At 41.0% G+C, this 12,298-nt stretch overlaps 1 protein-coding gene across 1 annotated transcript in view; it reads left to right on the top strand.

Moving 5' to 3' along the window:
* TENM1 (teneurin transmembrane protein 1) overlaps positions 1-12,298 on the top strand; it is a gene marked incomplete at its 5' end in the record, with an annotated part of 121,118 nt that overhangs the window by 70,159 nt on the left and 38,661 nt on the right. Inside the window, 2 exons of the mRNA XM_008051919.2 lie at positions 8,653-9,019; positions 10,590-11,100. Coding sequence (XP_008050110.2) covers positions 8,653-9,019; positions 10,590-11,100 — 878 coding nt within the window. The remainder of the gene's footprint in view (positions 1-8,652; positions 9,020-10,589; positions 11,101-12,298) is intronic.

Genomic DNA, 12,298 nt, shown 5'->3' with positions numbered 1-12,298 from the left:
AGCTAGCCATGAGGTTGGCTGACAGATGTGAGATAATATGTCCTAATATCAGCCAAATATTACTTGGAGGACATGTAGCTTAGAAAGAGTCTCAAGAAAGGGAATTAAACAAAAATTTGGCTGGTGACATAGAATCAAGAGAGACCTTGAAAGAACATGACTATATGATTGAACTTAAGAGTTAACGAGATAGCCAAGGAAGACAACATTGCAATAGGCAGATAGGGACCAGAGGAAATAAAGGCATGTTCCATAATTTTTTTAAAAAGTTAGGCTTTACAGCACCCTATGTACCAAGTACTTTGCTAGATGGTTTACATAGTTTTTTAAAAATCTGATTCCTATAGCAATGTTTTGAGAAGACATTATTACTATACTCAATTTCTAGATGAGGAAATTGAAGCCCAAATAGGTTAAACTGATTTGCTCCAAGGTCACATAGATAGCAAATGACACAGATGGAATTTTTGACCCAGGAGGTTTTAACTCCAGAGCCTGAGTTCCTAACCACCTCTTTCTACTACATCTGTGACTTTTTCTGGGAGAGAGCGCACAGCTTTCATCAGATTCTCAAACAGATCTGTAAATCAAAAAAATATGAGAAGTAGTGTTCCAGACTCCAAGTGCCATGAAGACAGGGACTATGTCTAATCTGGATCAGCACTCAGATGGTTGAATGAAAGGATATATTAATGGATAAATGTCCTGGTGAATGACTGGCCTCCAAATTGGTTCTCCTGTGTCTAGTGTGGTCTCCCTCCAGCCTGTCCTCCAAACTGAAACCTAAGTAATCTTTCTAAAATACTAATCTCCCCTTTAAAGAATTTCGGTGACTCTTCCACACCTAAAGTGTGTCTAAAGGCATTAGCACACACTGCCTCCATGACTTGGTCTGGTGATTCTCAACGAAGGACAATTTTGCCCCTTAGGGCACTTGGCAAAGTGTGGAGTTATTTTTGGTTGGCAAGACTCGGGGTAAGATGCTATTGGCATGTAGTATGTAAGGTCAGGGATGCTACTGAATATTCTGCAATGCACAGGACTGATGCCACCTGACAATAGTGCCTCAGTGGAAAAACCTGGACCTCATACCTGGCATTTAAAACTCAATTTACCACTTAAGAGACATACGGTAAAATAGGGTAAACACTTACCCTATTTTATGCCTACTAAATTCCAGGCTGTAGTTAGTTCCTCAATTCCCATATGATTTCATGCTTCTGTGCTTTTGTTCTTTCTTGTCTCTCTGCTGAGACCACCCTTACCACCTTGCACTTCTCAATACCTTTGTTTCATCCTTCAAGATTAATTTTACATTTCTTTTCAGGAATCTTGCCCTGAATTCCCTCCTCTGTTTTCCCAGGTTACACTGTGCATACATCTATCATGGCACTTGACCACCTGTATCTGCCTTTCCCCACTTGACTGTGAACTAATCAAGGGAAGAAACTTGTCTATTTACCTTTATAACAGTGCCTGGCACATAGCAGGCACTCACAAAGCATTGAACTGAAAAATGACAAAGAGAACGATAAATCACTCGACTCCTAACAAGCTTTGACCTTCTCAGCCAAAAGAATAACCTTTAGGTTGATTCAAAAGGAGCTAAGGGGAAACCAGACTTGGTGAGGAGAGATTGAAAAAACATGTCCAGGCCTGACTTGGAGGTTCACACCCATAATGCCAGCACTTAGGCCAAAGAGGGAAAATCACCTGAGGCCACAAGTCCAAGAACAGCCTGAGCAACATAGTGATAACCCCATCTCTACAATTTTTGTTAATCAGCTAGCATGGTGGCATGCACCTGTAGTCCCAGCTACTCTGGAGGCTGATGCAAGAGAATCACTTGAGCCCAGGAGTTCAAGACTGCAGTGAGCTATGATCACGCCAGCCTGGGCAACAGAGCAAGACCCTGTCTCTATAAAAAAAAAGCAAAAAAAAAATTTTTTTAAAGAAAGATGTTCACTCTTTTGAATGAAGAATCAGCACAAGGGTTAAGAGCGTATATCTGAAAATGGGGGTATTAATAGGCTTTTTTCTCAAGTAATTGCTCTAAGTATACCAAGTAACAATCCATATGAATGAAGTACCTGATACCCAAGAGGCTTTCAATAAACAGTAGTTATTTTTATTAATGGCCCAGATAAGTGGGCCTGTGATTTTATAGGTGTTATTGATTAGGACAAGTTCAAAGGAAGGGGCAGTACCCATCCACAGTTTAAAAGTAGGTCAATTTAAAGGAAAATATTGTCAATAATAGTGCAGGTGGTGTAGGGATGAGACAGATGACAAAGGAGGTATGGGAACAACTGAAGTCTGGGAAACACAGTTGAAAGGGAACTACATTGAATGATAACCGGGTCAGGTTCCTTCTAGCTTTAAGGGTCTGTGGCTTTGAAACTGTTATTAATATTAACAACACTTGTCCTCCCTCACAATGTATGAGGCATTGGACTGAGCACCTTACATCACCATCTATCTCACTTAAACCACACAATAACTTTACAAGTAGACATACTATTATTAGCTTCTTTTTTGTTGTTACAGATAAGGAAACCAGAAACTCATAAAGAGTACCTAATTGGCCTAGGGTTACATACTAGTAAGGAAGGGAACCAGGATTCAAACTGTTAGAGGGAGCCCAAGTATACAAACAATGGTTTATAACTACAGTGTGGAATTAGGCTTATACATCATTGAGGAATTTTCTAATTTAGTCTAATCAAGGATTCGTATTTAAATATTGCTTTTATACATGAATTTTTTTTCCCCTATAGGATTCTGCTGCTTTATAAACTGCTACTTAGGTCAAAATTAGCTGGATCTTTAAACTAACCATGGGACTGGTTGACCTGAGTCAACTCCCTTCAAGGCAAGTTTTCAATTAGCAGTGGAAGATATAGTGCTGTCAAGGGCTGACATCCAGACCAAGAGCTCCTTTCTGCTCAGGGTTATTTTTCAGGGAAGGTTGTTGGAAAATGGGCACATTCCGCCAGCTGGCGGCTACACCAGTGACCTTTAATGCTAGTTTAGCTTAAATACATTTTGACATTTCAAACAAATTAATGTATTTTTACAAGGTGGGGCAACCATCACAAAATAAGCCAAATGGTTTGCCTGTAGGCCAGGTCACTAAGTAGAGTTTACAGAGTTTCACTGCTGCGCTTTAATCTCTTTCTGCTCCTACCCCAAAAGGAAGTGTTTATTTCCCCCCAGAAACCACTTGGACAAATGCCAGCAGCTTTCAAGGGTCAACCCTAACCCTACCTCAGTAGCATATAATTCTGGGGTCTCTCTGCAACTTATAGATCCTAATTCTAACTGCCAGAATCAGCCCAAAGACTCCATTCCCTATGTTAGGCTGTGTGCTATGGAAATACCTTGGTAGTAAAGACTGTGATTATATTGTGTGGGTGAAAGGCACCCGTTCCTTGAAAAATTACCTGGAGATGTGAGTATTTAGAATCAGAAGGACATAAAAAGAACTGACAACCCAAGAGGGGGTGAAGAGGTCTGGCTTCTAAAAAGGCAGACCCTCCACTACTAAGTAGCCACACATCTTTTATCTGAACAGATTTCAGAGTAGCTGCCCAGCCAAATCAAATGGGAATTAAAGGGACTCTGTGTAGTTGGTATAGAAATTGTCTCAGAAGCACAAAGGCCACTTTAGTCACAGGAAACTGCCAGAGGGTGACTTATTTGATGGAAGAGAAAACAAACAGACAAAATAGCTGGTGTGTTTTTGAGGCAATATTAAATCTAATAAACATGACACCAATAGTATTGGCTTAAATCTGGTTGAGCGAGTTGGAGAATTCAACAACTTATTTTCCAACCACCAGCCTTTATCTCAGAGGCAGCCTCAATAGCTGAAAACAGAGTCTGAAACATGATCCTTCTCTGGCTTCTGCCAGGTGTGCACTGTCCCCGGCCTCTGCCCTGGCCTCGGCTCCCAGAGTGGGGATAATTAGAACATCATTTCTGCCAGGTTTGTTTTTTCTGGGTCACCGACTTCAGACTCGATCAAAATAGGAGTGTTGTACTGAAGTGAATTCATTTCCTCTTCCTCAGCCAGCCCCAGCTAATTTCCTGGGGGACTATGCTCCATAGGACCAGTGCACACAGACAGCTTCGGGACAAGCACGATAGTGTATAGAGGTCCAGGGCGGGGGCATGTGGTGGAGGAGGAGTTGGCGCCCTCCAAAGCAGCAGGCGTTCACTCCCCCGCTCAGTGGCAGGGCACTGACATGCAAAGGCCTCAGACAGACGTGCTGAGGAGCACATCACTGCAAACTGCTCTGGGAGCTGTTAGGGCTGGTGTTTAATGTTTATCCAATGGCCTCAGCCTGAAAGGCTCTGTAGAACATGCATAACAGAAGCTCAGCTTTATACCCCATTAGCACTCAAATTCCTAGCTGCCCAGAGGCATCTGGTGCTGACCAGAGAAGGCCAACCCATGCAAAGGTGGAGGTGGAGGGCACACGGAACCAAGGGGATAGAATGAGGTTGCTGAGAGTTCGGGAGAGACAGAGATAGAGCAAAGAGCCCTACGTGGTACAATAGAGGACAGAGACAACCTTTGTCCTCATCATATCACCAGCTTCCTTCCCTTATGTGACACAATTAGAGGGAGAGCCTTATCTCAGATGGGCCTTTATTCACTTCATTACTGACTACAGGTAAAACCTCTTCCAGCTAGGGAAGCAGTGGGCCTCAGAATGCAATGACAGCTCATATCTTGTTTTCAGATTTCCAGATTTCATGAGAAAAACAAAGCCTTCCTTTCACTTAAAGCAAAAAAGAAAAGTGGCTACATTACTGTGACCATTTTGGTCATGAGTGGGACATTTTGTTCTGCCTTTGTCTACCCCAAGACAGAAGAAATAAAGTAGAGAACAAGTGAGTGATAAGGTGGAGAGTGGCAGGGAACACAGGTCTCTGAAAAATGTCCAAGGGAGAATAGTTACCATCAAGGAAATGTCAGGGCAGGCATTGAGCTAAGTCCTAAATGAAATGAAACGAAACGAAAGTGAATCCATGTTTGGTTGGCCTGTGTGTCCAAGTGCCTAGCACATCACTTGGCACAAAGTATACACACACACACACACACACACACACACACACACACACACACACACACACACACCAATCATTTTGCCTCCAACTTTTTAATATGTCTCAAATCCATCATCCATCTACTTCTCTCCAAGTCCACTGTTGCCATCCCATTTCAGTCACCATCATCTACCTGGGTGGCTTCAGGAGCCTCCTGTCTGCCTGCCTCCTATCTTGCCACTTCCTCTTCCAAAATGGTCTCAACAGCAGCCAGAGTGATCTGTCTAGGACCCAAACTTCTACTTAAAGCTTTCAGTGGCTTCCCACAGGCATCAGCATAAAACTATTCATGTGCTTCCCTCATTTTTGTTGTTATAACAGAATATCACAGACTAGGTAACTTATACAGAAAAGTTGTTTTTTTACTAGGGGGAATTAAAAAAACAAAACTATTTGTTGGAGAGCAGGCCCTTTGTAGCACAGGCTTTCTCTACTAGGTAAATGTTCTAGGAACCCATCAGCATCAGTGTACTAGCTAGTGTTGTTGTGAGAGGCTGTGTTCAACTTCAGTGAATTTTTGTTTGGAGATTCTTTCAACATATTTGCCTGTTTCATGATGGGTGATTTACTAGTGCATCTGCCCACACCACACTGTGTTCAGCAGTTTTTGACCAAAAACTGCATGACCCCCTTGCCCTACCTTTCCTATTCACTCAATCTCACCCCAAGTGACTTTTGTTTTGTTTTGTTTTGTTTTGTTTCCTTGGATGAAAAATTCCTCAAAGGGAAATGTTTTGCCAATGTGGAAGAGAAGAAACAAAAATGCATAAGTATTAAAGGGCATCAAAATTGAATGAGCTCAAAAACTATTTTGAGTAGTGGAAAAAGCATCTCGATAGGTTGTATTGCAGCAAATGGAGAGTACTTTGAAGGTGACTGAAGTTTAAACATTCAAGAATAACACACAATTTTTTATAAATTCTGTTTTGAAGATGTCCCTCACTCATATATCATGGCTGGGAAGTCCAAGAGCATGACACTAGCATCTGAGGGCCTTCTTGCTGTGCTGCTTCATGATGGAGGGTATCATGTGACCAGAGGGCAAAAACATGCTAGCTTAAGTCTGTCTTCCTCTTCTTATAAAGCCTCCAGGCCCATCATGGGGGCCTCATCCTGATAACCTCAACTAATCTTAATTTTCTTTCAAATAGAAAAATGCAATTCAAAACCTCAATGATACTAATATATCATCTCACTCCAGTTAGAATGGTTATTATAAAAGAAGACCAAAAAATAACAAATGTTACTAAGGATGCAGAGAAAAGGGAATATAAATTAGTTCAGCCATTATGGAAAACAGTATGAAAGTTCCTCAAAAAATGTAAAATAGAAATACCATATGATCCATCAATCTCACAATTGAGTATATATCCAAAGAAAACAAAGTCAGTTTGTCAAAAAGATATATGTACCCTCATGTTTATTGAAGCATTATTCACAATATCCAAGATATGGAATCAACCTAAATGTTCATCAACAGATGAATGGATAAAGAAAATGTGGTATACGTACACAATGTAATACTATTCAACCATTAAAAAGAACAAAATTTGGTAAGTTGTGGCAACATGAATGAGCTTGGAGGACACAATGTTAAGTGAAGTAAACCAGACACAGAAACACAAACACTACATGCTCTCACTCATACATGGGAGCTAAAAAAGTTAATCTCACAGTAGTAGAGAGTAAAATACTGGTTACTAGAGTTGGGAAGAGGGAGACAGTGATAATCAGAGGTTGGTTAACAGATACAAAAATACTGCTACATAGGATGAATAAGTTCTACTGTTCTATAGCACTATAGGTGACCATAATAACCATTTATTATATATTTTAAATAGCTACAAGAATGGATTTTGAATGTTCACAAAGAAATGATAAATGTTTGAGGTGATGAATATTGCCCCACCTCCAAATGACATCAACTTATGAATCTAGAGATTACGTTTTCAACACATGAAATTTGGGGAACACTTTCAAACCGTAGTATCTGATATATTAATCTGCTAAGGTTGCCATACAAAATACCATAGACTGGGTGACTTAAGCAACATAAATTTATTTTCTATATTTCTGAAAGCTAGAAGTCTAAGACCAAAGTGTGATCTTGGTAATCTGATGATCAACATGAGCTTAGTTTCTCCTGAGTTCTCTCTTCAGCTTGCAAATGGCTGCCTTTTTGTTGGGTCCTAATACAGTCATCTCTCTGTGTACAGGCATTCCTCTTCTTATTGTAGAAACACCAGTTCTATTGGATTAGAGCCCTACCCTTACTACCTCATTTGATCTTAATTAATTCTTTGAAGAGCCTATCTACAAATTCAGTCACATTGGGGGATAGGGCTTCAATATATGAATTTAGGAAGGACACTATGTAGTCCATAACACTTGGCCTCATCACTCAATGCTCCCACACGCTCAGTCTCTGTTGGCCTTACTGAATTACTTGCAGTAACCTGGATGGGTCATGCTGTCTCTAACCTCTGGACCTTCACCCATGCTTCTCCCCTGTACTCAGATTGTCCTCAACCCTGCCTCTTTCTCAATTTCCATCCTCTCATACTGGTCATTTCAAACCTACTTAGGTACCACCTTCTCTGGGAATATCCTGGCTCTTGACTCCCAGTCTGAGTGAAGTGTTCTACTCTCTCTGCTGCTTCCTTTTTGTAACATGGCCAGTAATTGCCTAATGGTTTCTCCAAGGGCAGTAGACCATAAGTCATTTGAGGACAGAGGCTGTGTCATGGTTATTCTTGAATCCCCAAAGCCTAACACAAAATTTAGCCCAGAAAAAAAGTACTCAGCAAATATGCAATGTTTTTATTGTTGTTTTTGTTATTGGTTTTGGTTTTTTGTGGAAAGGGGGGGCCTATAGGATGAACCAGGTCAAGCTAAGTGAGCAATACACTATGCTTTAGGATTCCAACTCAACAGCTGATGAACTGTACCCAAGACCAACACTAGAACTATGCTAATGGCAGGTCCTATCCCAAAAGGTTACTGATTGAATACAATCTGGTTTCTTCAGCACTGTGTAGTTCAGAAGCCTGTATGACTTTGAGCTTCTATGCATCCATTGGATAGTGAGAGAGATTTTGTGTATCACAGCAATCTAGAGGCCCTAGGAGGTGGTCCTGAGAATCACCTGGAAGGCTTATTAAAACATAGGTGCCTAGTGCCCACCCCCAGAGTTTCTGATTCAATAGGTCTAGGGTGGGGCCTGAGAATTTTCATTTCCAGCAAATTGGGTAATGCTTTTGCTGCTGGTCCAGAGATCACACTCTGAAAACTGCAGCTCTAGAGAATCTTACTGGAATTATTGGTAAAAAAATTACATTATGTTAGAAATGGCATAAATGATAAGTAAGTTTACCAGAACATATGATTAATCATCCCCCTTTCCACTTTGCCAGTCATCACCAATGTTGCTGAAATTCATAAGACATGAGGAAACAATAAGCCAATTTTTCTTTCAAGGTAAAACTGCCCCTGGAAAGATATGGTAACCTAATGGTGTGTGTTCTGTTCTTTTTGCAGGTGCGATTAGAGTGGCCAACAGACCTTGCAGTCAATCCCATGGACAATTCATTGTATGTCTTGGATAACAACATTGTGCTGCAAATTGCTGAAAACAGGCGCGTGCGGATCATTGCAGGGCGCCCCATTCACTGCCAGGTGCCAGGCATCGATCATTTCTTGGTCAGCAAGGTAGCAATTCATTCCACTCTAGAGTCAGCTAGGGCCATCAGCGTCTCCCACAGCGGGCTGCTCTTCATCGCTGAAACAGATGAGAGGAAAGTAAACCGCATTCAGCAAGTGACCACCAATGGGGAGATCTCCATCATTGCTGGTGCCCCTACCGACTGTGACTGCAAAATTGATCCCAACTGTGACTGTTTTTCAGGTATGACCTTTTTAGCAATTCACCAGCTCCCCCTCTCTGTTTTCAAAAGAAAAACGTGTATTGGAAAAGTCCAAAATAAAGCAAAAGTATTTCTTGGTATGAGCTAGTGGAGGAAGCAATGGGTTGGGAATCAGATCACCTAGTTGTTCTGACACCTGACTCACTGAGTGACCCTAGGAAAGCCTTGAAACCTCCTATGATTCACTCGCCTCATTGTTTAATAGAGATAGCACTTGTCTCTGTCATATCGCCTTGCTGTTCCAAGGATAAACTAGTATAATAAAAATGTTTATACTCTTAAAAAGTTAAGACCACCATACATATGTAAGATCATGATATTATTTGTACTTTAGAGAAAAGAAAACTAGGTAAAACCCACACTTACTGATTTAGCAAGGGAAAAAAATATATGCTTCCCCCTAAATGGCTGACTTCCAGATTAAAAGCATGTGATATCTGAGACTCAAAGGGACTAACAGTAGACTGCTTTGGGGATAGATGAGCAAAATTAAGTCTCACAATGGAGAGTTCTCAGGACATCTGCCAGCTACATTGCTTTTAAACATCCAGGCCAGGCACAGCGGTTTGTACCTGTTATCTCATCACTTTGGGAAGCTGAGGCAGAAGAATCACTTGAGCTTAGGAATTTGAAGTTGCAGTGAGCTCTCCAGCCTGGGTGACAAAGCAAGACCTTGTCTCTAAAATAAAATAAATAAAAAATTTAAAACTTTCTCCATGACCAGTAGTGCCCTTTACTTCTAATTAAAATACGAGAAAAGAGCCTTTTCTCCAAAACAAAGAGTAGATATTCCTGATAGCAAACAGTCCTCTAAATGTCAACAGATGCATTTATTGCTGGGTTGTGGAAATCCCTCCATGCTACACACAGCCCTATTAAACTTCTCATCCAGGCCTGAATGGTCCTCTTAACCTTTGCTTTTCCTTAGGCCAGAGGAGTCAGGAGCGAGCAATTTGGTCGATATGACTTGTGATCAATATTTCCAATGTTTTCCGACAATTAGTTTTATAGATATTTTACTAGTTTGTTTCTTTCATTCAAGGTAAATCTAATGCTTATTTTATTTATCAGATTCGATGTTCTGAATCACTGTCGCACTTACAGATTTAGTATACTTTGACAGTGTGACAATGGGAATTAACAGAAGAAAGGGCCTCTGGGCATGGTAGGATCAGAAAGTCCTGAGCCAGTTTCTATAAACATTGACAGGCATAAGGCTCATGGATTTCCAGCCAAATTTGTGCGGCTATCATTATTTGCTGTCTTGTATCTTGCAATACAATGGATTCTGAACAGCAGGACTGAGATTTTTACAAAATTGGTATAACTGAGATAATTACATCTTACTGTTCATCTGCAGTGGTACTGACTCAAGAATTACAATCTTTTGAATAATAGGTTTCATATTTGTCAAGGGGGGCATGTGGAGAATGTTGGTTCACTGATTGTTTCCTTTAAAATGATTCTTGATGCACAGTGCTTTCTGTCAATAGTATATTAATATAAATGCTTGTGGTGCCAATTATTAAAATCAGAGACTTTCTTCCACAGGTGATGGTGGCTATGCCAAAGATGCAAAGATGAAGGCCCCTTTCTCATTGGCAGTGTCGCCTGATGGTACCCTTTATGTGGCAGACCTTGGAAATGTTCGAATTCGTACCATCAGCAGGAACCAAGCCCACCTGAATGACATGAACCTTTATGAGATAGCCTCACCAGCTGATCAGGAGCTGTACCAGTTCACGGTCAATGGAACCCACCTGCACACCCTAAATTTGATAACGAGGGATTATGTGTATAACTTCACCTACAATGCTGAAGGTGACTTGGGTGCTATTACTAGCAGCAATGGCAATTCGGTGCATATTCGCCGTGATGCAGGCGGGATGCCCCTTTGGCTTGTGGTGCCTGGCGGGCAGGTGTACTGGCTGACCATAAGCAGCAATGGAGTCCTGAAAAGAGTGTCAGCCCAAGGCTATAATCTGGCCCTGATGACCTATCCAGGAAACACGGGACTTCTGGCTACCAAAAGTAACGAAAATGGATGGACAACTGTTTATGAGTAAGTTTCAAATTCTCAACATAGGCTTTGTTAGGCTTTTATTTGAAACTGTATTACAGTGGGAAAATGGCTTAGTAATTGCTGGGTGTTGCCTGCTATTTTCTCCTAATAACCACAATAAAAAATAAAAAGCCAAGGAGAAAATGTTACCAACTCCTAGGGTTCAGACCCATTTTTCCAGAGCAGTTTGCATAGCATAATAATAAAAACATAGAATGAATGAAGGAAGAATCAAGTGTCGCACTGCAGGAGATAGGAATGAGGTGGAAGTCCAAGTACTCAAGAAATTTACAGCATCCCTGGGAAGACAAGGTAAAATTTCATTTAAATAACTAAACTAGAGAATGGTTCTAAAGCAGCAAAGAAACAGTGTGATTTAACAAGTATTTATTGAGCCCAGTGGGGTTTAATGAATGAATAAATAAACGTGTGCCCAGCCCAGCCCAGCCCAACTCAGTGTAAGTTACTGTGGGAGGCAAAACAGAAGTTAAAATATAAGAAGTAGACCCCGGAAAGCAAGTGTAAGATTATGTGGGGCGAATGCTGAATAGGAGAGGCTCCAGTCCATTGGCTGCTTCTGTAAAATGTCGAGCCAAATGCAGCTTGTACAGGCTTGGGCTTCCTCAGGGTCCCTGCACAAGTCAAAGAAGCCGGTTTGTTTTGGCATTTACAGACTGAATCTGTGATAACTTTGTTTAACACAAAGTGTGTCTGACAACAAGCTACTAGGAGGTGCCATGACACGGAAATAGAGACCATTGTCCTTGCCTTTTGAAGCATGAACAACCTTGTTTGCAAGTCAACCCATTTAGAAAACTGGTCTGGCAGCACTCAGGAAGCATTTTCCCCACAAAGGGAGTTGCTGAATTTTTAACCAGTATGCTGAGTGAGGATAATCCGTGGAATCTGAACCCAGAGTCTAAAATGGCATTAAAGTTGAAAAATGTGAGAAGTGGGGATTTTAAGTACAAGAGGTTCCAGGCATGACTATTCTGTGAGGATGTATAATATATGAAGAGAATAATCCAATCCTATGAAAGCCTCCTGGAGAAAGGAACAAAACAATTGGCCTTCAAGTTTTGGATCATTTCCCAAAGAAATGCCATTTATACAAAGAGCTGGACAGCTATTTTAGTTTCTCTTAGAAAAATGTATTCAGTTGTTTCTGTTGCAAGTCTTCCTGTATTTTTTGAAAATT

This window comes from Carlito syrichta, unplaced genomic scaffold (genome assembly GCF_000164805.1).
Source record: "Carlito syrichta isolate Samal-C Ts95f unplaced genomic scaffold, Tarsius_syrichta-2.0.1 Scaffold245254, whole genome shotgun sequence".
Classification (NCBI taxonomy): domain Eukaryota; kingdom Metazoa; phylum Chordata; class Mammalia; order Primates; family Tarsiidae; genus Carlito; species Carlito syrichta.
Note: the sequence above shows the minus strand (reverse complement) of the source record. Positions and strands in the feature narration are given on the sequence as shown.